At 42.5% G+C, this 22,643-nt stretch overlaps 7 protein-coding genes across 13 annotated transcripts; 2 read left to right on the forward strand and 5 right to left on the reverse strand.

The window, feature by feature from the left end:
• The first annotated feature begins 4 nt into the window (after nucleotides 1–4).
• On the forward strand, nucleotides 5–10,765 carry unc79 (uncoordinated 79). 5 transcript variants are annotated; one of them, XM_064359251.1, is made up of 33 exons: nucleotides 226–992; nucleotides 1,266–1,385; nucleotides 1,432–1,593; nucleotides 1,640–1,810; nucleotides 1,863–2,132; nucleotides 2,184–2,413; nucleotides 2,460–2,674; nucleotides 2,725–2,960; nucleotides 3,015–3,156; nucleotides 3,208–3,508; nucleotides 3,557–3,716; nucleotides 3,773–4,137; nucleotides 4,183–4,326; nucleotides 4,457–4,574; nucleotides 4,620–4,941; nucleotides 4,988–5,327; nucleotides 5,377–5,578; nucleotides 5,627–5,818; nucleotides 5,870–5,977; nucleotides 6,103–6,602; nucleotides 6,651–7,644; nucleotides 7,734–8,069; nucleotides 8,119–8,443; nucleotides 8,486–8,640; nucleotides 8,685–8,779; nucleotides 8,826–9,077; nucleotides 9,122–9,232; nucleotides 9,278–9,394; nucleotides 9,445–9,782; nucleotides 9,830–10,070; nucleotides 10,119–10,259; nucleotides 10,303–10,425; nucleotides 10,470–10,765. In XM_064359251.1, the coding sequence occupies exons 1-33, from the start codon at nucleotides 890–892 to the stop codon at nucleotides 10,662–10,664; spliced, it is 7,824 nt and encodes a 2,607-aa protein (XP_064215321.1). In that variant the 5' UTR covers nucleotides 226–889; the 3' UTR covers nucleotides 10,665–10,765. The 5 variants fall into 5 exon arrangements, with proteins under 5 accessions (XP_064215320.1, XP_015832915.1, XP_064215319.1 ...); XM_064359249.1 differs by having other exon boundaries at nucleotides 198–992; nucleotides 1,863–2,413; nucleotides 2,725–3,156; nucleotides 4,183–4,335; nucleotides 5,861–5,977; XM_064359252.1 differs by having other exon boundaries at nucleotides 198–992; nucleotides 1,863–2,413; nucleotides 2,725–3,156; nucleotides 4,183–4,335.
• Nucleotides 10,683–13,234, reverse strand: Cog2 (Component of oligomeric golgi complex 2). Its single transcript, XM_968803.5, has 7 exons — nucleotides 12,986–13,234; nucleotides 12,705–12,932; nucleotides 12,113–12,660; nucleotides 11,582–12,065; nucleotides 11,098–11,534; nucleotides 10,873–11,050; nucleotides 10,683–10,825 (listed from the first exon to the last, which is right to left on the reverse strand). The coding sequence occupies exons 1-7, from the start codon at nucleotides 13,028–13,030 to the stop codon at nucleotides 10,757–10,759; spliced, it is 1,989 nt and encodes a 662-aa protein (XP_973896.2). The 5' UTR covers nucleotides 13,031–13,234; the 3' UTR covers nucleotides 10,683–10,756.
• Nucleotides 13,235–13,415: 181 nt separating this feature from the next.
• On the reverse strand, nucleotides 13,416–14,411 carry RNF220 (ring finger protein 220). The gene has a single exon (XM_968776.5). It carries the CDS (start codon nucleotides 14,409–14,411, stop codon nucleotides 13,416–13,418), a length of 996 nt encoding a protein of 331 aa, XP_973869.1.
• Nucleotides 14,412–14,936: 525 nt separating this feature from the next.
• BNIP3 lies at nucleotides 14,937–16,648 on the reverse strand. Its single transcript, XM_968744.4, has 3 exons — nucleotides 16,433–16,648; nucleotides 16,000–16,271; nucleotides 14,937–15,913 (listed from the first exon to the last, which is right to left on the reverse strand). The coding sequence occupies exons 1-3, from the start codon at nucleotides 16,470–16,472 to the stop codon at nucleotides 15,665–15,667; spliced, it is 561 nt and encodes a 186-aa protein (XP_973837.1). The 5' UTR covers nucleotides 16,473–16,648; the 3' UTR covers nucleotides 14,937–15,664.
• Nucleotides 16,649–16,929: 281 nt separating this feature from the next.
• On the reverse strand, nucleotides 16,930–19,085 carry LOC662626 (uncharacterized protein). 2 transcript variants are annotated; one of them, XM_968712.4, is made up of 8 exons: nucleotides 18,822–19,085; nucleotides 18,664–18,748; nucleotides 18,431–18,613; nucleotides 18,136–18,384; nucleotides 17,999–18,088; nucleotides 17,813–17,948; nucleotides 17,321–17,759; nucleotides 16,930–17,115 (listed from the first exon to the last, which is right to left on the reverse strand). In XM_968712.4, the coding sequence occupies exons 1-8, from the start codon at nucleotides 18,911–18,913 to the stop codon at nucleotides 17,043–17,045; spliced, it is 1,347 nt and encodes a 448-aa protein (XP_973805.1). In that variant the 5' UTR covers nucleotides 18,914–19,085; the 3' UTR covers nucleotides 16,930–17,042. The 2 variants fall into 2 exon arrangements, with proteins under 2 accessions (XP_973805.1, XP_008199450.1); XM_008201228.3 differs by having other exon boundaries at nucleotides 16,930–17,759.
• Nucleotides 19,086–19,145: 60 nt separating this feature from the next.
• Nucleotides 19,146–20,371, reverse strand: LOC662594 (protein SETSIP). Of its 2 annotated transcripts, none has more exons than XM_015977513.2 (4): nucleotides 20,032–20,371; nucleotides 19,777–19,963; nucleotides 19,394–19,732; nucleotides 19,146–19,328 (listed from the first exon to the last, which is right to left on the reverse strand). In XM_015977513.2, exons 1-4 carry the CDS (start codon nucleotides 20,293–20,295, stop codon nucleotides 19,294–19,296), a joined length of 825 nt encoding a protein of 274 aa, XP_015832999.1. In that variant the 5' UTR covers nucleotides 20,296–20,371; the 3' UTR covers nucleotides 19,146–19,293. The 2 variants fall into 2 exon arrangements, with proteins under 2 accessions (XP_015832999.1, XP_973775.3); XM_968682.5 differs by having other exon boundaries at nucleotides 19,389–19,732.
• Nucleotides 20,372–21,282: 911 nt separating this feature from the next.
• Nucleotides 21,283–22,612, forward strand: LOC662565 (R3H domain-containing protein 4). Its single transcript, XM_968655.5, has 4 exons — nucleotides 21,283–21,482; nucleotides 21,527–21,681; nucleotides 21,730–22,155; nucleotides 22,202–22,612. The coding sequence occupies exons 1-4, from the start codon at nucleotides 21,406–21,408 to the stop codon at nucleotides 22,306–22,308; spliced, it is 765 nt and encodes a 254-aa protein (XP_973748.1). The 5' UTR covers nucleotides 21,283–21,405; the 3' UTR covers nucleotides 22,309–22,612.
• The last annotated feature ends 31 nt before the right edge of the window (nucleotides 22,613–22,643 follow it).

Below are 22,643 nucleotides of genomic sequence, written 5' to 3' on the forward strand. Positions count from 1 at the left end.
CATATCCCTTGATGATTTCAGTGTTTACCGGAGAATTTTGCTTAAAATTTCCCCCTTAACACGTTGTTTTGCGCAAATTTAGTGCTAAAATTCTTATTCTCGATTTAGTGCGAAAAACTGAACAAAATTATTCGTGAATTTATAAATAAATTTTGGTGTAAGTTGCCCGAAAGGCTGACTAGTTGTTTTTCTTTTGATTTTGCACTAATCGTTGTCGAAATTTGTGTGACACCTTTTCTCTTCTTCTATGAAAAATTGTTGTGGTCAATATTTGCTTAACGATGGCAGGTTGTATGAGCTGGACAGCCATGACCGATCACTGGTTTTTGATGTAATTTTTGTTTTCCACTTGAGAACAAGTGGGTCTGTACATTGCAAAGGGGAGGTAGAAGAAGTGTTTTTGGGTTTAGTTCATTTAAATGTTCAGACGAGTAGTTATACGAAGTGCTAGATTGTCTGTGTTGTCGACAGGTTTTGGTTTTAGTTTTAAGTAAATACGTGTTTTAAAGTAGATTGCGAATAGTGCCGGATTCCGGTTAAAGGCGCAACTCTGGAGAGAACCTATTGATGAAGATATATCGATTGGTTGCGAACTAAGGCAGCTGATGTTCAGTGCTTCTGCTCAATTTTAGACTGATGTTCACGACAGATCTATTAAATATGCGCTCTTATATTAATATGCGATGTAAGTGCTAATTGTAAGTAGCAATCGTATTTTTAGCGCGCGCGAGTGTCGGGTGGCAGGATGCTATCGATCTCCTATAGGAGAGGATGCTGGGATTGCTGGGGCCTAGCCACGTGTCTATGTCCCTCTGTTCTTGTAGAATCCTTCAGTTGTCCCTTATTTTCTACCACTATTGATTTGTAATGGGATAACGAAGCTGCCCCCATGTTGAAGATTCCCGCACGTTTTAAACAATGTGACCTCAGTGTTTCCCTTGCGTTTGATTATTGTGACTGCATTGTCAACATGGGTACTCGTGCTGCTGCATGTAAGCAACTTTATACCTTCTATGTCGTTCTTCACACTCTCTTTGTATATATCGATGTGCTCAGTCCTCACCAGTGGCACTGACCAGAACGTGCTACTACATCCACCTATCAAACTTTCCAAAACTTGAATTAACAACTGACACGCTTTCCAAGTCACTTCTACTATTCTTTCTTAAACTTACTAAAAATCACAAGTTCATGTTTTGGAAAGGCTCAGAATTCTAGTCGGTGCCAACAACACGTCCAAACTTTTGCTCAAATCCTTTCATTAGTTACAGCCAAAATACGCAGCTTATATGACTACCAACTGCGGCTTATGCAGGGGGTTATGCCTCCTCCTTCGGGGGTTGACATAGCAAACACTATCAAATACTTCACACAAACACTCCTAAGTAAGTCCGTCATTTCGAAACAACTCGCTCCAAAATCTCTTTTTAGCCGTTCTCAAAGATGTACCCAATTCACCTCTAGATCTTTTGAAAAATCCAGAAATGGATTCAGTACGCATGGGACTTTTTCCGAGCTTAGACTACAAAGGGCTTTACAATTCACTCGTTCCTTTAATCGAAGTTGCGCCACTCATCCAATACGGACTCAATTGTAAGTCCTTGAATTTGCGCCAAGTTAGCAAAAATCGCAATTTCAGCTTTCGGACAAGCCACCCTTCAATGCCTCGGATGTCTTCTACCCTTTTTAGAGCACGACCTGATTGATAATTTGCCTTATTTAACCGCATCCTCGATAGCAGTCCTTCCTAGCAGCCTCCACCAAGACATTGTCAACTCGCTATGTTTCTACATCCTTCCGTTTACGATAAGTAATTATCCAAGTTCCACCACGTTCCAATTTTCACTTGGTGGCCATTCCAGCACGACACAACGACCGAGAGCAAGAAATCTGTCAGTCAGTATCGGCCGTAATCATGATGGTGTTCCAGTATTCAACAAACCCCGCTCATCACTGTCAACTCCTCGAATGTCTGATGACACTCAAGAAGAACATTCTGAAGGACATTCTGAGCGTGATCGCCTACGGTACGTCAACAGCACGATCCTCAGCAGCCAAGCTTTTATTTTATTACTGGCCTACGTTCAACGCGAATTTATTTGACCGGAAAAACCTCATTTGCAAGTTCGCAGGTAAACCCGAAAAAATGTCACAAAGTCGTTGCAGAAATGTCGTTTGCGCAGATCCTACACCTTTCGTTTGCAAACGAGACATGTGTCCAAACGCCGGAAACGCTGAAGCCGCCAAAGTGTGTTACGATCATTGTATTTCAATCACTTTCGCTAGTGATACTCCGCCGCCCCTTTACTTGTGTATTGAGTGCGCTAACGAGATCCACAGGGAGCACCCCAATCAAATGTTTTTCGATATTCTACACCCGATGCAACAAGTGTCTATGGTTTGCGAAAATAAAGTAAGTCCCAACTGACGTTAGATAAATCCTAAGCGAGGAGTTGTAGAATTGTCGATCGACTGATAAGTCGGCAATTTCGATCTGTTTTTCGACCGAGTGCGCGAGTTACAACGGCAATCACCCGATTAGATATTGCGAGCAGTGTCACAACAATCGACACAACAACAGAAGGGGAGGAGATCACATCGTCCACAAAAGCTTGCCACCGACTTGGAGCATGGATGCAGAAATGCAGACCTACATGGTGGAAGCTATTGTGAGGTACTGTGAGTTCCGAACTGGTGGCGAAAATGTTACTTTGGTTGTTCTAGTTTGCTGAAAGAAGCAAAAATCCCCACGGTTGAGACAAAGGAGAACGTGGAGGGTAAAGCTCCGATCCCTGCTGTTGACAATATAACAGTAGAGGAGCGACAGCTTTTAGGTAGATACGGTGTTTGGTTGTTGGTGGGGAGATGTACCCCAACAGACAATACACCAAATGAAGTATTAGGGCGGCTTTTAGCAATGCTTTTCCATTGGTTTCATATGACTGCATATTCATATGATGGTAAAGCAACTTACTTTCAAAGTCTGTGTAACTATTATCTTGCGTTTTGTACAGGCCAGGAAGAAAGTACCTTAGAGAAATTAAAGACTGAAAATGTGTGTGGTTGGCTGAGAGAAATCAGCAAAACCCACTATAAACTTTTTATTTCATGTCTTTTACCCCATCCTCCTGAATACGCCCGAATCGGAGGCCACTGGTATAAACCGCTTGGTTTCGCCGGATTTTTATTTAACCCGAGTTATTCCAGGGATACTTTAGCTTCACGCACTTCTCATTTAAAAGATGGTCTTAACCGCCTGTTTTGCCTAGTACCATACGAGGTAATAACGCAAGAAATTTGGGACTATGTGATGCCGCACTGGATGGAAGCCATAGTCAACGACGTACCCGAAAAAGAACTCTCGGAGCTGCGCATCATCCTGAGCAAGATCCTCGACACCGAAATGAGTCCTTTGGGATTTGACGCCAAGAAGATGTACCAATTCGTCGCTGGGAGGTTCCAAAAAACCAACGCAAAGGTCCAAGAGCAAGCCCTCCACTGGCTCCAAGTACCCCCAGAACCCAAACTTGTCCCAGGGCTAAAATCGCTGTTTCAGACCTTGACCATGCTGGAAATCATCATTCCGCTGCACCTCCTTTTCACGATATTCGGTGACGGTGTCACCTACATGAAAGGAGGGGGCGACGAAACTGCCGAAAAAGCAATCCAATATCACGACGCGGATTCAACCGAGGGACCAAAACGCAACTCAATTTGTAAGTACACTAAGTGTTTGCACCCACGATTGCACCTCCACTTTTCGCTCTTGTAGCACCTGTAATCGAAGACTGCGATTCAGTCAAGACATCATTTTCAGATGACGAAAACCGGTTTTCTCAACGACCCGAATTCGAATCAGACGCTGAGCATAATCTTTTTTGTTGCATACTTATGTTGGACATTTTACTCAAACAAATGGAGCTTCAAGACATCGACAAACACACCGGTCTTAATTCCTCGCTGTGCAAAGACGTTTGCTGGCTTTTGAAATGCATGATCACCGCGGCTTGGATTGGAAGCCACTCGTGTTCGTCAAAATCGGAGTGCAGCTACTGCGAGAGTAGCATTATGTGGCACCAACTCTCCCTTCAACTCATCAAGTACCTCTCTCCCATCTACCCAGCGCATCCACCAGATGTAAGTGATACCAAGTCCCGGAAGTGATCTAATGGCGATTTACAGCCACCACTCGAAGAAAACTGGGACGAGCACAGCCGGAAAAGCCCCCCCGAGAGCGATAAGAAAGAATCAAAATCAGACGTAGTCCTCAACATGCCCATTCCTGAAGTGCATTCTGTAGGAGGAGTTCTAGTTCATATGCCACACGTGTGTTCTGTACGAAGAGTAGTACTCTCAAGCGAAAATCACGAATTTTCGTTTGAGATTTCATTGATTTCGTTCACCCCATCCCACCCAACTCCACAAATAACAGATTCGTCATTCCTAACTGTTCCAGATAATGACCGCAACGGTGGAGACCGTCTCCGAGCAGCTAGACCTAGCTGCGATCATCCCGGCTGAAAAAGTAGTTTCCGCAGTGGCCCGAGCCATCACACTCTCCGAAACGGACGTCGGTAAGTCCCCACTTTTGACCCCCAAAAATCTAAAACCGCCCCCAGCTGCGGCCACCGTCCAAGTAGCCAAGCCCCAAATCATTGGCGAGAACGACGAACCCGTCGAACCGGAGCCTGGAGACGATTTGAACAATTTCTGGCAAACATCAGTCGGCAAGTTTAAGTTTTGCGTCGATGATCTACCGCAACCCTTGCAGTACATACACCAACTGCTGCAAGAACTATCCAAAGTTGATAAACCGGATATTTTGTATTACATGCTGCAGTGTCTCAATATTCTTATTTTGCACGGAGACGCCTGCACTAAAGCTTCGAAGGAGCACAGAGGGTTTTTTATTTGGTGCCAAGAGAATCTTCTCATTAAAAAGTATAAATAAGTGGTGGCACAATTTTTTCTTATGCCTCCATTCTAGTTTGTGGGAATTGTGCAATTCGGAACATTCTCATATCTGCCAGGAAGTTGTTCCTTTGTTGCTTCATTGTATCACACTGCCGGCAGGCTCAGACGTCTTCTGGCGAGTGATTCAAGAAGCCTTCCATAGCAACGACTGGTGTGTCAGATTCACAGCCGTTGAAAGAGTCACAGTTATGGCCAGGTTTATGGATTCTAGTCCCTTACGAAATATTTTACCCTTACAAGCGGCTTTAGCAAACGCTTTCTGTTATTTAATTTCAAGTATGGACGACAGTAACATTTATGTGGCCCAAAGAGCTACTCTATATCTTGGCACTATTCATGATTTCGCAGTCAAGGTATTAACCAAAGCCCAATTGCGAAGCACAATCTTAAAATCTGTTTTAGTCTTTAATTATGTGTCTAGAGACCCAGTTCGATACAGTCATTGTTGACAGACCAATGGTCCTCCAGTCTCTATACCAACTACACAACTCGCTCAGTGAGCGAAAAATTTTGACTTGGGAATTTTTTCTGAACCGTTTCGATACCTTATTTCTCGAAGCCCAAATCACGTTAGAAAAAACCGGTGATATCACATGCCTACGAGGTAAAACAGACGTCTCGAGTTTGTCCCATCTCATTTAAAAAATTCCAGATTTGCGCAACACTGACCTAAACAGTGAAACCTTTTTGCGCAAATTGCACCGAGCTCACGAGGCTCTGTCCCAGTCAGACGGTAGCGGTGCAAGTTCGGTTAAAACACTAAGTGCCAGTTTCGGCACCAAATGGCCTTATAAGCGCACCATGTCGGCCCCAGCGTCAATTATACCTCGACATGAGAACAAAGGTATAGCGAATTCGCGAAAAAATCCATTAACTGTGGGATTAGTAATTACAGAAACTAAAGAAAAAGTATACAGCCGGCAATATTCCGCACCGATACTAAAGAGGAAAAGTTCGCGATTTGGAATCGGTCAGTTTTTAGGCACTAGTAACAGCATTCCAGGTAGAAAATAGATGTAGTGTCTTGCTGTAGTGGCCGCATGAATGTAAGTTTTTCACTACTTGAGTGCATGGCATGCTTGGCGGTCACCTCTGGGGAGAAATGTTGTCATTTTGCGATCGTTACAGATGGGCACATGCACTCGCTCAATATGGCCGATGATCAAAATATCATGAATTTTTTGCAAAGAGTTATTGATTTGGAGGAAGCTGACAAGGAGACGATGCATTTGCTTGTTTTCCTCCTTTTGCAATTTCTGTCGCGCTCGGACCAAGCGTATCCAGCAGAAGAGAAAAATTTAGCAAAGATACAAGGAATTGTGTTGAGGCATCTTTATCTACTCCTCGGGTACAGTCAGAATGACCGTGGGCTGTATCTGCCGCCTCACAGACTAAGATCTTCGCCGGCATTTAGCGTTTTCCTATCAAACCTACCGCAACTGTTGGACCAAAACAATCTAATGGGGCGATTACTCCTCCCAACCTGTCTCATCATCCTCCAATACGCACCCTCCCCTTATTACATCTCGAACACTTTGGATTTTCAACAACCGACTTACAGTTTGTGGACTCTGGAGCCTCATTTTAGACGAAACTGGTTAATGGCACTTGTCGTACTCTTGTATAAAGTAATTTCGAGTGACTTGTCATATTGAGAATCACAACAATTGTTTCAGTATCAATACAACCAACAACCACACTGTATGCAATTAACTTCCTTGATAAGGATAGTTCTAAACACGTTAGATGCGCAACACCACCACTGTCGCAGAATCCCAGCTACGATTATCATGGGGGCTCCCCCATCCCGGTCACGTGACGTAAGTCAACCATCTTTAGGTACGGAAAATGAACATGCCGAACGCACAACACCCCCACTTTCGCCAATGTTTTCCTCCGACGGTCAGTCAGTCCAAGTGTCGATTAGTTCAAAGGGCGGCAAAGCCCAAGTTGTCTATGCCAAGCCTTCATCCACCACCAGCATGGAGACGCACTGGGAGGAAGCAATCCAATGCATCCAACCGGAGAAGATCTGGGACAAGAACACGAAAAAACTAACCGATTTTAGTGCAGACGCCGACGATACGGAATCCGAACTGATCGCAATCCCCGAAAGCGACATGTCAGACAGCACCCTCCACGGAAGCATGCAAGATTCATTTGACGAAGGTATGGAAGAAAGTTGCTGTAATTTGCAAGGCAAACAAGTGTGTACCTTGATAAAAACCCAAGAAACTTTAGATACCGCCGTTATCAAATCACCAAAAGAAGGCTACATCAGCCAGTTAGTTCGCACTTCAAGCAATAAACGACCAACCTGGATCATTGGAAGTGAAGACGACTCGGTCAAAACCTACGACAATAAGAAACTAGAAGGGCCCAAATCACCATGTGAATATACGAAAAACTGTGCCAAGATGAACTCCACCACTTCGCTAAACCTAATCAATGGGTCCCAATTTTCCAAAAACGATTTTCACAAAGTTGCCAACGTTGACACCCATGCCAGGCCAACACCTTTGGGGAAGCACAAAAAGGTCATAGAACCGAGTATCACGCCGGTGTGCACCCCCGTCTCGGACTGTGATGACTGCTTCAAAAACAACCAAGCGATGATCCCAGCACCCTCTCTGGAACGCCTGCTCCCAATCGGAGCCATGCGGCCCTCAGGTACCTCGGCTAGAAAAAACCAAATCCTGTTACTTAATTGAACAGGATTCGTTTTTCGCCACCGGTAAATAAATCATTGTTGTTTCTAGAAAGCGTTTCAGAATCATCTCGCGATAACGTCTTCTCGCCAACCCTGGAATCCCAGCTGGAGATTCCGAGCCAGGAGCGCCTCCTCCCCATCGGCCAACACACCAAAGACATCTCCCAGCTAGTAGACAAAGTCCGGCAAGCGCTTGGCATCAACGCACAATTAAGCAAACCCGAGAACAAAAAACCCGACAAAATTTACAACGCGAAGGAGGAACCGGTCCAGTCTCACAGCCCCCGCCGCCTAATCAAGCAAGTGGCCTTAGAAAGTCCCCCCAATCAGGGCGATATCGACGACAACGGCCACTTTTTCAAAACAATCAAAGCTGATAATCAACGTAACCAACTAAAACTTCCCGTAACACCCCCTGAATCGGTTGATTCCAGGCGAGACGATGGTCAACCAGAGACAGCGTATGCGCAAAATGGGCCCTTTCACCATGGGTTCGTACTCGATTCACGACCCGCGGCGCCCCGGCGCCTGGTTCAGCCCCCAGCTATCGCCAAAGCTCGAGGGGAGCGACATGAAGCAAAGCTCGTTCCGCATTGGCGACGAATGCGTGAACGAGAGGTGTTCCGAGTGCGGAACCGTCAAAGAAGAGTACAGCGACGAGGAAATCGGGCTCTGTATTGTGACTCTAGGGACGTTCATCCACCGGGAACCGGCCCTCGCGGCCCCCTTGCTGCCAGACATCCTGAGCATTGTGGCAAAGTAGGAAAATATTTGATTCGATTGGCCCTAATTGAATTCTAGGGTGGCGACCAACGTGATGTATCCCTGGCAAACCGAGAGTAACATACACCTGCCAGGAGGGGCCATCAGTGTGGCCCACCAATTTTTGCGATGTGTCTTGCACCAGCTGGCCCCCAACGGCATTTTCACCCAAATGTTTCAAACCAACGCCAGCGGTACCTATCCTTAAGTCTAGACCGACAAATAATTGTTTTTTCAGAAACCGTACGAGTCCAATTTTTTAAAAGTGTGATCCAGGCGTTGATCGATTTCAATGAGCTGAACCCTGTAGCGCCATTACAATTATTACTGGAGGTGAAAACAAATCGCTGTATTTTTTGTGTTGACCACTAATTTTTAGACTCTCAATTCGAAAAAAACACTACCGGTTGAGACACTACCAACGATTTTGCAAAACATGGCTTGTTATTTAAACTGTCTGCCGGTGGAAGCAGCTTTGGGCCCCAGTACGCCACTGTGGAGTACCGTTTTACAACAACTCGAAAGTCTCTACAGACGAATGCTATTTTTGCTGAACACGTTTGACGACATTATGCCGCTTCTGAAAATTATGATCTCGGTTTTTAAAATACCACTAATTTCGCAGTTTAAGGTAACAGTGCGCAAATTTAGACCGATGATTTAGTCGAATTTTAGGGCATATTGGAACCATTTTCGAAGGTACTGAGCTATGCGATACAAACCAACGTTTTAAAGTACAGTTGTTTGGTTGAAATCTGTTATTTGTGCAATCGGGCGTTCACAAAAGTAATGTTCAAGCCTTGACGATTTTTTTCTAATTTGCAATTACAGGAGAGGGATAAGTTAATTCTAAGCCGCATGGTTGTGTTCGAGCTAGTCCAAGCATTGAAATTCAAGACCACAATTCCCGATTCAAATTTACTAATGCTGATTAATTTGATTTTACAAGTATGACTGTCTGGTCGTTGACTAGGGCGGTAAATAATTTAATTTTTAAGGATGTTGGCGGTTCGATTCCCGCAAATGTCGTAATCAAAGACGGTCCGTTACTGTCAATGGAGTACGGCCCTGCTGTGACGACCGGCATATCAGAATGTATGAAGCTGCATCTTGGGGACATTTTAGAATTTTTAACCGATTTCCACACAATCTCAAAAATGAAAAGCTACTGTAAAGGGATCAATGTAGGCCTAAACGACGACACTTTGGGGGGAATTATCAAATGTAGTGTCGCCCAGTACTTAGCGCTTGAAATAACGAAAGGTAACGGCCGGGATAATAGAGCAGTGATCAGGTATTTCCCGTGGCTTTACAACACTTCAGTTATACAACAGTCGTACGTTGGCCAAAATAGTTTTCGTTTTTTTAAATGTGTTTTTCTAGTCCGAGAGAATTTATCGAATGTATCGGCCACATCCGGCTGCTATCATGGCTACTTTTAGGGTCTTTAACTTACACGGCTTTACACGGAAATCTAGGTCAGAATGTTAGTCAGCCGATACCGCAAGAAGCCTCTTGCCAGATCGCAGACCACATTCAGACGATAATGGCGGGATTTGCTGAACAGCCTAAGACATCCGTCCTACACATGTCTTCCCTGTTTCACACGTTCATTTTATGCCAAGTAAACCCAACCCTTATCAATTAACAAGAGAAAAATCAACTGTTTCAGCTCTGGACTATCTACTTAGAGCAAAGCCTAAACACTAATATGCCTACAACGGAGGCCTACAACGTGACCATGAACATTTTGTTCGAATTTTGGGGCAAGGTAACACCATGCATCCTCCAGCTGGTCCAACAATCAAAAATGGTAAGTCCTAACGTCGCAGGACTGCACTAATTATAACTTCCAGTTGAGCGAGATTGTAAGTCTTCACTTCTTAAGCATGCTAGAAGCGTTGCTAGAATGTCACTCAACTTTCGTGTCAAAATTATTACCCTTATGGACACCGGTGCTCTGTTCGAATCAAATCCAGGTGAGTTTTACTTGGGGTTTCCCCCACCTAAGTTTGAGCCGTAGCTCCCTGGGCATCTACAAGTGCGGTTGCAAAACTGTCGGAACTGTCCACCCACAATACACACAGAAACTTTACCCGATAAAATTAAAATCAATTTACATAATCCGATTCTACTGAAGTGGTTACAAAGATTACAATTCAAAATGGGCCAAATTGAACTGCAATCATCAACAGCGACGCAATTTTACTCACTGTAATCTAACATAAGTAGGGAATTGTTAAAACAGTTGATAAATTTATTTAAACATGTCAAACATTTATACATGACTTATTGTTGTAATAAATATGATTAACAAAACGTTTTGCTTTTGAGGTCGTCCATGCACTTCCTCGCCGCATCCATCGCCAAAGGGTAGAGCTAAAACAACTGAATCAGCGACGGGAGGACCCAATCACTAGACCTACTTTATCGACGAAATAACAAACGTCTAGTTTGATCTGTTCCCGTATTTTCATTTCATCCGACATTTTATCGGCCTCTGAAACGGCCTCAGACACTTGCGTGTTTCTGTTTTTGAGCCGCCTTAGTGACTCTTCCGTTTTACAAACTGATCTTAAGACTTCCTCAACGAGGGTTAAATACCTACAAATTCGAATGAGTCGTTTTGTTATTTTCCCGCACTCACTTACTGTTTGGTATTGTTTGTAATTACTGTATCTAGAATAGTTTGTATCTCACTTGTCATATTTGATTTAAACTTATCGTGGAACTTTAATATCGGCTGAATTGCTTCAACCATGTAATTACTAGCGTCTTTAGGAGCACTTCTGTTGGTCCGTCTGTAAAGTCTGGGAATGGACGCAACACTTTGCAAATGCGCCAAACTTTGTCTGCTCTTTATGCTAATTAAGTGATTTTGTAACTTTGAAATAACGTCAGTGATGCTATTTGAATTAACTTGGAAAACTTTGACTAGTATTGGTTTTATATTAAGTGGCATAATGCTGTATATAGTACTACCATCCGGTTCGTGACCAATCAAACCCTTTACTACCTTTAAATCGCAAATCGAATGAATTATAAAGCCCTCCCAAGCGTCGGAACCATCGGAAAAAGAATCAGATTCCTGTAATACCGCCGCTAGTTACGTGCAACACATGTAATAGTAAGTACCTGTAAAGCGACTTCAAACCACTTTAAATACCTCGCAAGGAGTAACATCGACAGCTTTAAAAACTGATCAGCAAGATTATTGATAAAAACCTCGTCATTGAAAGTAGTTTTTAACGCCGTCCACAACGCCAGCGTGATTTTCAAAGAACAGTTGATTTCATTCGAGTCGGAATACATCGTTCCGGGTTTTGCGATAGCGTCAGTCTCAAACTGTCCCGCGATTTGTTGGAACCGAATTTCGAAATAAACCGGCAAATTAAACCGTTTGATGTGGTTTTGGAACGACTTGTTCGTTTGGATTAAATCATCATCGCCGCATTTTACCGCAATTTCCCGAAGAAAATTCCACGTGCTCTTGAACCGCTTCTGGAAGAGCTCGGGATTCCCTGGCGCCGTGATATACGGAAGACCGTCACGCGAGAGTTTGTCGACTTCGGCCCAAAAACTGTTCAGGATAAAATTGAACGACTTCAATTCGGCGTTCCTGAAACCAATGTTTGGGGAAAAATTCGTAACAAAGAATCGGTAAACCTCTTCAAGACGTTGAGTAACGTGATTAGCTTCGAGTCAATGAAGTGCAAAGCTTCGTCGTAGATTTTTTTCACGTCTTGATTGCACGTTTCCAGGTAGGTTTCAGTGAATAGGTGTCGGAGGGCGGGTCTAACAATGTGGACTTGGTACGTTTTCTCCGCTTCTTTTTGCTCGCCCAGATTGTCGTACATTTGTAAACAGCGCAAAATGAGGTCCTCGTCGTTGTTTTTGACGGATTTGAGGAAGACTTTGTTGACCATGTCGGTCAGTTTTTTTCCCACAAAGCTGATTTCCTCCACGTCTGATACCAAATGGAAAGCTTCCAGATAATTGAACTCGAATGAATATTTATTCACAGCTCGTTCCAAAATCACGGAATCGTCGAATAAATCGTCCTCGTGCGTCTTTATCATGTTGTCGATGTATAACGCTGATGATATAATGCCGAACTTCAAATTGAGGTAATTACGTCGCGTGTTGTTGTTTTTTATCGTTTCCAACGTCGTGAAGTAACTCTCTTCCGCACTTTTAATCAAGTCATAGAGCGTCTAAAAAACAGTTAAGACGCTGCTACTGTCACACTTTTCTTTACCTTTATTTCCTCCCGCAACTGTCTCAAAGGCAGCGACAAGTCGTCAATTTTCGAATTAAGATTCGTCAAATACTCGGCCAAATTAACAATCGCCTCAGTCTCAGTTTTTAAAATCTCGGCCATTTGTTGGTGCAAATCATTGCCATAATTCTTCAAGTCGTTCCGCAGCGTCTCCAAGTCCGATTTTAAGGTGTACTTGGATAGGCATTGATCCACATTGAAATTCTCCTAAAATTTCACTCAAACTCCACCTCCAACAAAACCAGACACGAAGAAAATACCTTAAAGAATGATTCCTTCCACACCAAATTTTCTGTGGGCTCCATGGTTGCGCCGGAAAGCCTTCTTGGCACTTTGAGGTTAGGTTGCGGGTTAGACGAAATAAGTCAGGCTTTGGCGATCATTTAATAATTCTTGATTAACTAAACACATTGCAAAGTCTTTGGGGCACTTCGTGGGCCGAAAAATCATTTAATCGCTGTTTATTATGATCGTTTTGTTGACGTACACACGTTGCCAACGTGGCAGACACAAAACTACTAGTTTTTAAATTTCGCCGCTGCTCAAAAAAACAAAAATCAGGTACAGGGTACACAAATGAAACAAAAACTAGCTAGTAAAATTATAATAAATTCTGTCTGCATATATCACACGTGTATAAATAAAGTTCTGGGCCAGTTTATTAAAAATATAAATTAAAAGTTCCTAAGGTTACATGTAGATTTTCCTCAGATCTGTGGGTGACGTGATCATGTTGCACTGGGGGCAGAGTTTTTTCGCTCCGAGCGTCTGTAACCAGCACTGTTCACAATGCACGTGCCAACAACACACGGAGATGACCGGCGTCCGGTATCTCTCCATACAAATGAGACATTTGTAAACCTCCTCCTTGTTCTTTTCCTTGCTTTCCAGCTCCCGGATCCTGTTTTTCAGGACCTCGACCAGCGGGTCGCCTTTAGGCTGCGTGTTGACCGAGTCGCTGTTCTCTTCAGGTTGCATCCTCTTGGGGTCCTCCCCGGTGACGGCTTTCCGCAGCGCGACATTTTCGGGATCGCCGGGTAGGAGAATAACATCGCGTTCGGAATATTGCGGCGAGCCGAACGTCTGGGCGTCGTCGCCGTCGACGTTTAAGTCTTCGTCCTCTTCAGTCATACTTATCGAAGTCCCTAAATTGTTAATCACACCCCCGGGGAGCAGGGACGTTATGCGGACCCGCGACTGTCCAGCCCACTCGTACTCCTCGAACGCCTCCACATCGATACTCTCGTCACTTTCACTCTCGTTTCGTTCAGTACGGCGCAAACACTTTTCCACATGCAGGGTTATTTCCTCCGAGGTTTCTTTGTTGCAAATCGGGCACAGGACCTCCTCAGTCTTGCGTTTTTTTGTTTTGGACCGGTGCCGGTTCTGGCGGTTGAGTCGGACCTTCTGGAAGGTTTCCCACGTCTTGTCGGCATTGCTTTCACTGGTGTTGGATGAGCTGGGGACGCTGCGCCCGTTCGATTTGTGCTTGTTTGTGGGGATTTTACCTAGCTTGTCTACTTCTACCATAAAGTGGGATTGGACTTCGGAAATACGCAGAGTTACGCTACAGACGGGGCAGCAGATCGGTTCTGATAATTTTCTCTTGTTGCGACAGCCGCGACCACCTTCTTCACCATTACAACTGCTACTTGCTACTTCTAGTTCTTTTATGGATCCATCCATAATCCCATCAAATAACACTTACGATACGCGCGACGAGACACGTACACCGATTTTTTAACAAATTATTTAAATTTCAAACTGTTTTTGTTTAGATGTTGGAAGATTTTGTTTATTAGTTGCATCTTAGGTTAGTTTCCTTGTTTACACATATTTGTACGTCAAAAATATGGTCATTTCAATTGGACGCTTCAAAAGCTTGGCGTAAATTAATTAATTTTGCACAATTTAAAGTAGGATTGTTAAAACTAAATTTGATTTTCACACAATAAATATTCGGGGAAAAGAAGTACACAGTCAATAAACAAGTTTGAAAGGCATGGCTGCCAACTGCCAAAATTGCCATGACGCAATTCACTAGAATTTGAATTTAATGCGCATTTTTAATGGTGTTATGTAAAAATTTATGATTTTGCGTAAGGCCACGTGTCGCCCCCATATGTTTGCGCTAGACTAGGTTAATCTATGGAGTGCTATAAATTTTTTATTGGTTGACGCAACGTGGGGAAAATATAATGAGGGACTACACACTGATAAAAAAATTTATTTGTGATTATTCAAACACAAATTGTGTATTATTAAATCTAGAATCTATTATTAAAGTTACTCATAGTCATTCTAGCTAAACCAGAGAACTGAATTCATAAATAATCGTTACACTGGTAGAGCCGAAAAGTATACAAGTTATAAAAATATCAAACATAACATGGCAAATTACACCCCACCAGGACAACGAAGTTAAAATCGAACAGAGCACGAAATTCGGGTCTGGTGCTCTATTAAATCTGTAACTGGTTGAATATAAAATCTGGAACAGCGTCATTATTGTTCTATATATTTTAGCATACAATACCACTTTGTGGTGGTGTAATTTTTGAGTGTGCTAAATAGAAATTTGGTCTGTGACATTTTGTACTTTACTTATTGCTCAATAAGATACGCTGCGAGACTTGGAGGAAGGAGCAATAATGACACTGCACACGTCGAGATGACAAATCACAAGTGCTTGAGAGTTCCTAAGGAGTTTTAGGAAACAAGCACAAACCAAGTAAAAATGAGAGTACAATATAGATCCAGTTGAAATAAATCGACAATAACCTAATGTATAAAGTAGCCTTAAATGTGAAGGCTTATATGTAGTAGAAAAATTCCAGTCTCATTCACAAGGCAGCATTCACAAGCCACAATATAGAAAATAATCACATAGGCATATAAAATAGCATGTCAACCACCCTCCTGTGCCTAAACAAGCCCGCTTAGCGAACTTTGACCGCTGGTACGAAAAAGCCGTGTTTGCTAAGCCACAGTCCAACGCCAGTGCCCAGGATGAGCGATACCAGATTGGTTAAAAACAGTGTGCACAATCCTTTGCGTGAAAAGACACTGGTGTTGCCAACCCGAGCGTAGCGAATGCTCAGCATGTCCCTCTTCGGCGGCCTAAAACACCAGTTTTTAGGCGGCAGCTGATCCGGCCGACTGCTCCAATCATTGAAGAAATCTCCATCCTGCAACAATCAAAAACAATTGAAAAATCAGTTATCAAGTTCGTCGACCCTCTGATAACAGCTACAGGGTGCTAATTGATATTTACATCTTTGGCTTCAGAGTTCATGTAGTATGATTGCCATTCTAGGTTCAGCGGGGTGCCTTGGACGGGGCTGTTCGGCGGCGACTTGGGGCTGCTTCTGGGGGAGTCCCGCCGCGAGCCCGCCAGGGAGACGCGGGCCGAGGACTGGTTCGACTCCCGTTGGGCCTCGCGCAAGAGGCGCAAATAATCCTCGACGTTTAACTGGTGGGTGATGGAGCCCGGGGTGCCCCCGCCTTGATAGCACGTTGATCCAGCACTTACGTCAACCCAAGATTCTGTCAAAAATCGCGTATTAATTTGGTAAAAATAATCGGCGGAAACGTCAAATGCTAATTATAGCCAAGCGAGGTGAATTCCTTTCTCGTCGCCAATTTGCGATGTTTTGGTATAAATCCCTGGATGACATCCCAGATGGAATGTAAACAACGCAACTTACCTCCTAAAAGGTCATCTAAGCTCGATTTCGACGATGACATTTTCCACGCACTTGATAAAACGCTCGGAAATCAACTTCGGACACCTCACTCGACACGAATTACCAGTTCTCAAATAAATTTTTATTTAATTCTACATACAAGAGATGCACTAGAGGCGTACGTGACAGACACCAACACTCGTCAACAACCAGTTAGATTCTCTGCCTTTGTCTGTTTAGCATTGACGTCACGGGTCACATGACGCCCACAAACCAATCACGGCCAATCTCAGCACGCCATTGTGCTAACAACGCAAAAATAAACAGAAGCAACAGCAAAAAACCACCACATCATCCAGTTGGCGAGACAGAGATGCCAACAACACAAATACGGCGCTTATTTTAAACCAGGCACAACACACGCATCCAAACAAATCAATTGCTTTGTTTGCCCGTTTTTACTCAGAACAACATGTTGATAAAAGAACTCCTTTGTATCACTAAAAATAACTCAGACCTTCATTGAACAAATCTTTATTTTAGCAAAATTATCACAAGACCTCAGTCAGGTACAAAGTTAAACTTTTAAAAAATCAATACAAACAAAACAACAGGAACGGCACGAACTAACTCAGTTTTCAAAATAGGGCCCTGGCTTCGGAGCAATTTTTTTCGCCCTTTCGAAGGCTTGAATAATGCAGTCCCTGAAAAAACCAATAAACATCGGCTCGTGCGTGAGCATGCGTTTTCGTCTGCGGACCTTGAACTTGATTTCTTGTTTGAAAATCCGTCTGAGTCAGTGACCTCCATACAAGGGCTAGACTAGACTCGCTTTATTTATTGATCAAGGAGCCAAGACAGACAAACACGCGCCGAAAAAATGGTTCAAGGTGTTTACGTGATACAAACCTAAATAATTTTCTATGCCAAAGGTAGGCCCCTACATGTCCGGTATCGACATACTTTATGGTGGCTCCCGGCCAAATCTCATCCAGCTTCGAAATACCGACCCGAGGAACATACCCGTCAGACTCAGCGCAGACGGCTATGATAAGCGACGGCTCATAAGGCACCGAGAAATTTTTCAAGTGTGTGAACTCATCCATCATCCCCCTCATAAACCAAATCGCCTCTTTATCGCGCTTTCTCATATCCGTTATCTCGCGACTAAAGTTAAAAATCGGCAAATTCATCACTGAGTATTCACTAGACTCTACTTTAACGTTCTGACTAGAATGCTTATAAGAAATGGCAGGACAGTTGCTCGAATCCAGCAGATTCATCATTTCGTACGGAGAAATGTATCCAGCGTCACTTTTTTGCTCCAACAAGGACGTCAACCCATACTCTGCAATACCGCAATGGCAACATTCACAACAACAAAGTCAGTGCTAAGCAAACCTGGGATTCTACTTAAAGTGCATGCAAACGGACTATCAACAATTTTACACGACTTTGACAAAGTATCACAGTAAATTTTGTTTGAAAACAACTGCTTTTGCAGCATGTCCCAATCAATAGATTCACTCATAACTCCCTGTAAGTTTGGCGTGAGCGTCTTTACGTCATAAATAACATTTTGGTTACCTCTGTAAAAACCGAGGAGGCAGTCGACCATGACAAGCAAGGAACAAGCACTAAGGGCTTTGGCCAGTTAGAGGCCGCCAAGGAAGCCATCTAATGCAAAAAATCCTAACAAAAATCGGCAAAAATACGACACTCACATGTCCGCCCATCGAAATGCCCGACACCCCCAGGGGGCCGAACCCGATCTGCTCGCACCAGTTCAAAAGCGCCAGCGTCTCCAGAATCAGGCACCCGCCCATCACGAAAATATCGGAGACGTAGTGGAGGCTCGAGCGCAGCTGGTCCTTGGGCTTCCTGGTGCCGTAGTAGGGGTTCTCCACGATTAGGGACCCAATCCCGGCTTGAAGCAGCGGCTTTGCCATGAAATTCCGGCGGCGCCAGAAATACTGAAATTACAAAATGAATCTGTCCCGTGAAATTTCTCGCGATTACATGATCGCCGGTCCCCGCGAGGTGAATACACAAAGGTCTGTAGTCACTCGAGGGCCATTTTCGGGGCAGTATCATTTGAAAATAAACTTGCTGAATTTCTGGCACAAGCAGCGACGGTAGAAACATGCGAAAGGGGGTCCATAATCTACCCTCGAGTATCTGGAAGTCGGTGAACCGCTGCACCTGCAGGAGCCGACTCTCAATAAAAATTATCACACAAAGTGTTAACTCACGTTGATTATGTCTACCGGATAGTCTTTTGGTAATAATTCATAACAGGCGTTGCGATTTGAGACGAGTTTACGAAAATTAAACAATCTGAAAAAGTTTTGTGTTCGAAAATAATGTCAACATAACCTCGAAATGTTAGGCGATAACTTTAACTACTCACTCCATCAAATTCTCAGGATCGCCCCATCCCTTGGTGAAGCACTTTGATAACAGTATTTTGCGGTAAAACACGTCAAGCCGGCTAATCGGCATTTTTTTAAACTGTTAAAAACTACTTTTTGGCCCCCTTTAGTTCAAAAATGAAAAACTACTGAAAGATCATGACGTGTTTGGTAACGCACCAAAAATAAAATTATCACGTTGTCACTAAATTTAAATACCTGGCAAATAATAAATAACGATTGCACGAATTCTTGTGTTAATTTTATTGCACAAAAACTAGGCAGTAAAAAATTATGAACACAGTCTTGCACCCAACGTTATATAAACAGTGGCGGGTTAAGTAACAGCCACGAGGGATTATAAATAAATTTTTGTTTGTTTTAAAAATTTAATAAAGTCACAAATTATTACATAAACACCTTGAATGTGTACAAAATGACGGAAAGGCTAGTCAGTTATTAAAAATATTTTTATTTACTGGTCGAGGCCCCTTCGCCGGTAGACCCTAAAAGCCAAATCGTAAATAAACTCGCGAGAAATGTGTTAACACTTTTTAGACTTAAACATTACGTTGTAAAGTTGACTTTTCTTGACTGCTTTCAAACATCTCCTCTTCCTCAAAATCGGAAGAGCTTGAATCTGTTGAATCATCTTCCTTGTCGTTATTCCCTTCCATGTCGGGATCCGGAACAAGATAATAGTGGAGCGAATTCACCCAAATATCGTCTTTAATTATTTCGGCAATAATGTCGCTCGAAGCGTCTTCATTATTTGCAAACCAACCAAAAAAAGTCTGCTGGCTTGAGTGCGACCTTTTCCGAGCGCTTTTCGAAGTACCTTCTTTTGAGGATGAGGTGGAAGGATGGGGTTTTTTCCATTCGATTTTTGTACTAATTGATGACAATTGTCCTGCTATAACAATTAATAATTTTTTGACATAAAAAAATAAGAACCTTGTTTGTAGAAAAATTCCTTGACTAAAACGTCATTTTTAAAATACGGGTTTTCGTTAAAGTAAAGCTTGATGCTGTAGCCTGATTTAATATTGTCCGCAGTCTCGACTTCCAATTTCTGGAGGTGTCGTAAACAATCTTCCTCGTCTTCGTACAAAATGTGGCAAATGCCGGGATGACTAGTAAACTGTCTTTAATTAAGAATTAACACAATTAAAACAAAAAAAATTAAATTTTTATTGGTAAAAAGGATACGACAGTTGACCAAAAATCAGGAATTGATTCAATAATTTCGGTTCGTTTATTAAAATAGTGTTGGCGCAATTTTTTATACTTTTGTTCTATTGTTAAAATTTCGTCGTTTTCTTTCTCATTCAGTTTATCTAATTCAATGTGGACCATTTCTAGTTGGAAAATTGCAGAATCAATGTCAGAATCGTGATTCTCGGAATCAATTAAATCACTACTAAGGGAGCTTTCAGACGATTTCATTTTTTTAACATTTAGTCTTTCTGACATTTTTTAAGTAATAAAAACAGTAATAAATAACAGCTTAGGTTATTTTATTTACACGCGCACCTTGCACCCTCCACAAACTCACCCCTATTTCCTAAAGTGCGCGCGCACCCTAAACTACCTTAGGGTCGGTTTATAGAAACTTTGTTAACATTTAATTCGTTGTAAAATGTTAATAACACGAATGGATCAATCCAGTTTGTTCAATTTGATCATATGGTCAGTTAATCACGCATTTAATTGCAGATTAACTTAATGACGCCGTTATAAACCGACTTCTGTTTGTTTTTAATAACAAACTTATTAAGAAAATTGAACCGGAGTGAAGACAAAGACTCGGGAATACATCATGTATTCAATTAAAAAAAAATACGCAAAAAATTTAAAAATCGGTGTAAAAACATTCGAGCACGTCAGTGTTATGCAATTTCGGTTGAGGCAAGTTTTTGCATTACAGTCGGCCAGACAATCGCTGCACCTACCTTCATATGGCTTCTGTGTTGGCTACTGTTTGTAGCATTTAAAAGCTTTTAAATATCAAATAAATTGCAGGATATAAAGTGGCTGAAAAACATAAAGTTTACAAAATAGAGAAACTCTATAAAAATTAAAAAAAATCGTTAAGGTCCTAAGAGGTGTTTTTCTGAACATGATTTTTTTACAGTCGAAGGCCTTATCGGAGGGCTTAATCTCCTGCAAAAATAAAAAAAATTGCAGAATATAAAGGGGGTAAAAAAATAAGTTTGCATTGCTTGAATATGAGAATAAAAAATTCAGAAAATGCCGTTAAGTTTTAATTTGTAACATAAACACATTAGAATGGTCAGGAGATGTTTTTCTGAAGATTTACGATTATTTTGATAATTTTCCTGGTGTGAACTTGGCTGTAGAAAACGAGAATGGTGAGGAAATGGTGCTAGCACCATGCGAGCAGCGATTGTCTGGTCCACTGTAATGTTCATGGTGCCTCCACCATTTTTGGTGCTATCTTCACCGATATGGTTTTTGCGCATTGCGCAATCGATTGACATTTAGATAATTGTGTTTTTACACAAAAAAATGAATTGTTAACAATACAAATTTGAAGGATTTTGAGAAAAGGCAGCAATAACGATGACGGTCACAAAAGGCAAACGAAATTATTCATTCCCCGTTGGTTCCGGAAACAATTCAGACGTTGAATCTCTCCAGTAAGTCTCAACATATTTTTTGCAAAATTAATTCGGGTTTTTAGCTTGGGTAGTGCGTCTGCTAGCGATACTGAGTCAAACAATGAGCCAGCGTCGCAAAGCAGGCCGCTCATGCCCCCTGTCTTCAAGGGCACTAGGGAAGAGTTGGGGAATCTTAAAAAAAATTCTGGTAGAAAGAAATTGAGAAGATACCAGAATCGTTCGTATTTCTGACTCAAATGCCGCAGTAATGCATTATTTACTCCAGGTTGCTTGTTGCAAACCCTTGCCGAGGAGGAGGAGGACGATGGGTCTCTTGTGGTGATAATGGAGCCTTACGCAAGCCCCTTCGCGAAACTCCTCCAAGACGACGATGCCTTACAGTTCTGGAACGCGTTTGTTGACAAATCCGAGGAGGAACAGGCTCGAGTTGTTGCCGCTTTTTCTCAAAAACAATCCAAAAGTGATAAGACTGCGCAGAGGGAGAAGCCATCCGCGCGCATTTCGCACAAAATCAAACGCACAATCAAAATTAGAAAGAACTTGTCGCTGGAACAAGTGAAGCAATCCGAGGACGACCTAATTGCCTTCTTTAAGTCAACACCAAGCCAGGTCTACGTCAAATGCCCAGCTTCTTACTTTGAAAGACTGCTCCTACATGCCATTGCTCAATATCACGATCTACAGTCGTTAGGTGCGCACAATAATCCCGGGAAAACGTTTTTAACAAATGTTTACAGGAATGAATGAGGATGGGAACAAGCGGGTCGAAATTTACAACACGAGGGAAGACTGGAACCCTGCTGACTGCTTCTTGACCGATTTTGTTGCTCAGTTGAGGAAGTAGCTTTGCTTACTTATTTTATTGTTGATTTTGTTCAGAGTTTTAGTTTTGATTTTAAATCATTCTGTTTTCCTATTTGTTCAAAGTATTAATACTTTTATGTAATAGACTAGAAGTTGCTTAGATGATACATAAGTGAGTGTGTTCTCTTATGAGGTTGTCGAAAGCTCAGGTGCCACCACTTTGTCACTTTTCCATGTGATTTTTGTTAATTCTCGGCAACTGAGCTACTTTACCGTACCTTTTGTTTGTGCAACCAGGGATTCTCAAAGAGATTCTCATTTGAATAAATAGTTTTATAATCTTATTTCTACTTAAGTTCCCCCCCACGAATTGTA

Source organism: Tribolium castaneum, chromosome 10 (genome assembly GCF_031307605.1).
Source record: "Tribolium castaneum strain GA2 chromosome 10, icTriCast1.1, whole genome shotgun sequence".
In the NCBI taxonomy this organism is placed as follows: domain Eukaryota; kingdom Metazoa; phylum Arthropoda; class Insecta; order Coleoptera; family Tenebrionidae; genus Tribolium; species Tribolium castaneum.

Excerpts from the sequence above, each read along its gene's own strand:
- unc79 (XM_064359249.1), top strand. The coding sequence starts at position 890 with ATGTTGAAGATTCCCGCACGTTTTAAACAATGTGACCTCAGTGTTTCC. Across the intron at positions 1,811-1,862 it reads CATCCTTCCGTTTACGATAA|CACGACACAACGACCGAGAG; the intron begins GTAATTATCCAA and ends TGGCCATTCCAG. Across the intron at positions 2,675-2,724 it reads ATGGTGGAAGCTATTGTGAG|TTTGCTGAAAGAAGCAAAAA; the intron begins GTACTGTGAGTT and ends TGGTTGTTCTAG.
- Cog2 (XM_968803.5), bottom strand. The coding sequence starts at position 13,030 with ATGGAGCCCACAGAAAATTTGGTGTGGAAGGAATCATTCTTTAAG. Across the intron at positions 12,933-12,985 it reads GGAAGGAATCATTCTTTAAG|GAGAATTTCAATGTGGATCA; the intron begins GTATTTTCTTCG and ends GTGAAATTTTAG. Across the intron at positions 12,066-12,112 it reads TTACTCAACGTCTTGAAGAG|GAACGCCGAATTGAAGTCGT; the intron begins GTTTACCGATTC and ends CATTGGTTTCAG.
- RNF220 (XM_968776.5), bottom strand. The coding sequence starts at position 14,411 with ATGGATGGATCCATAAAAGAACTAGAAGTAGCAAGTAGCAGTTGTAAT.
- BNIP3 (XM_968744.4), bottom strand. The coding sequence starts at position 16,472 with ATGTCATCGTCGAAATCGAGCTTAGATGACCTTTTAGGAG. Across the intron at positions 16,272-16,432 it reads CTTAGATGACCTTTTAGGAG|AATCTTGGGTTGACGTAAGT; the intron begins GTAAGTTGCGTT and ends GATTTTTGACAG. Across the intron at positions 15,914-15,999 it reads TGAACTCTGAAGCCAAAGAT|GATGGAGATTTCTTCAATGA; the intron begins GTAAATATCAAT and ends TGATTGTTGCAG.
- LOC662626 (XM_008201228.3), bottom strand. The coding sequence starts at position 18,913 with ATGCCGATTAGCCGGCTTGACGTGTTTTACCGCAAAATACTGTTATCA. Across the intron at positions 18,749-18,821 it reads GATCCTGAGAATTTGATGGA|ATTGTTTAATTTTCGTAAAC; the intron begins GTGAGTAGTTAA and ends AAACTTTTTCAG. Across the intron at positions 18,614-18,663 it reads ATCCGGTAGACATAATCAAC|GTGCAGCGGTTCACCGACTT; the intron begins GTGAGTTAACAC and ends CGGCTCCTGCAG.
- LOC662594 (XM_968682.5), bottom strand. The coding sequence starts at position 20,295 with ATGTCAGAAAGACTAAATGTTAAAAAAATGAAATCGTCTGAAAGCTCC. Across the intron at positions 19,964-20,031 it reads CTGATTTTTGGTCAACTGTC|TTTACTAGTCATCCCGGCAT; the intron begins GTATCCTTTTTA and ends AATTAAAGACAG. Across the intron at positions 19,733-19,776 it reads GGAATTTTTCTACAAACAAG|GACAATTGTCATCAATTAGT; the intron begins GTTCTTATTTTT and ends TTGTTATAGCAG.
- LOC662565 (XM_968655.5), top strand. The coding sequence starts at position 21,406 with ATGACGGTCACAAAAGGCAAACGAAATTATTCATTCCCCGTTGGTTCC. Across the intron at positions 21,483-21,526 it reads TCAGACGTTGAATCTCTCCA|CTTGGGTAGTGCGTCTGCTA; the intron begins GTAAGTCTCAAC and ends TCGGGTTTTTAG. Across the intron at positions 22,156-22,201 it reads TCACGATCTACAGTCGTTAG|GAATGAATGAGGATGGGAAC; the intron begins GTGCGCACAATA and ends AAATGTTTACAG.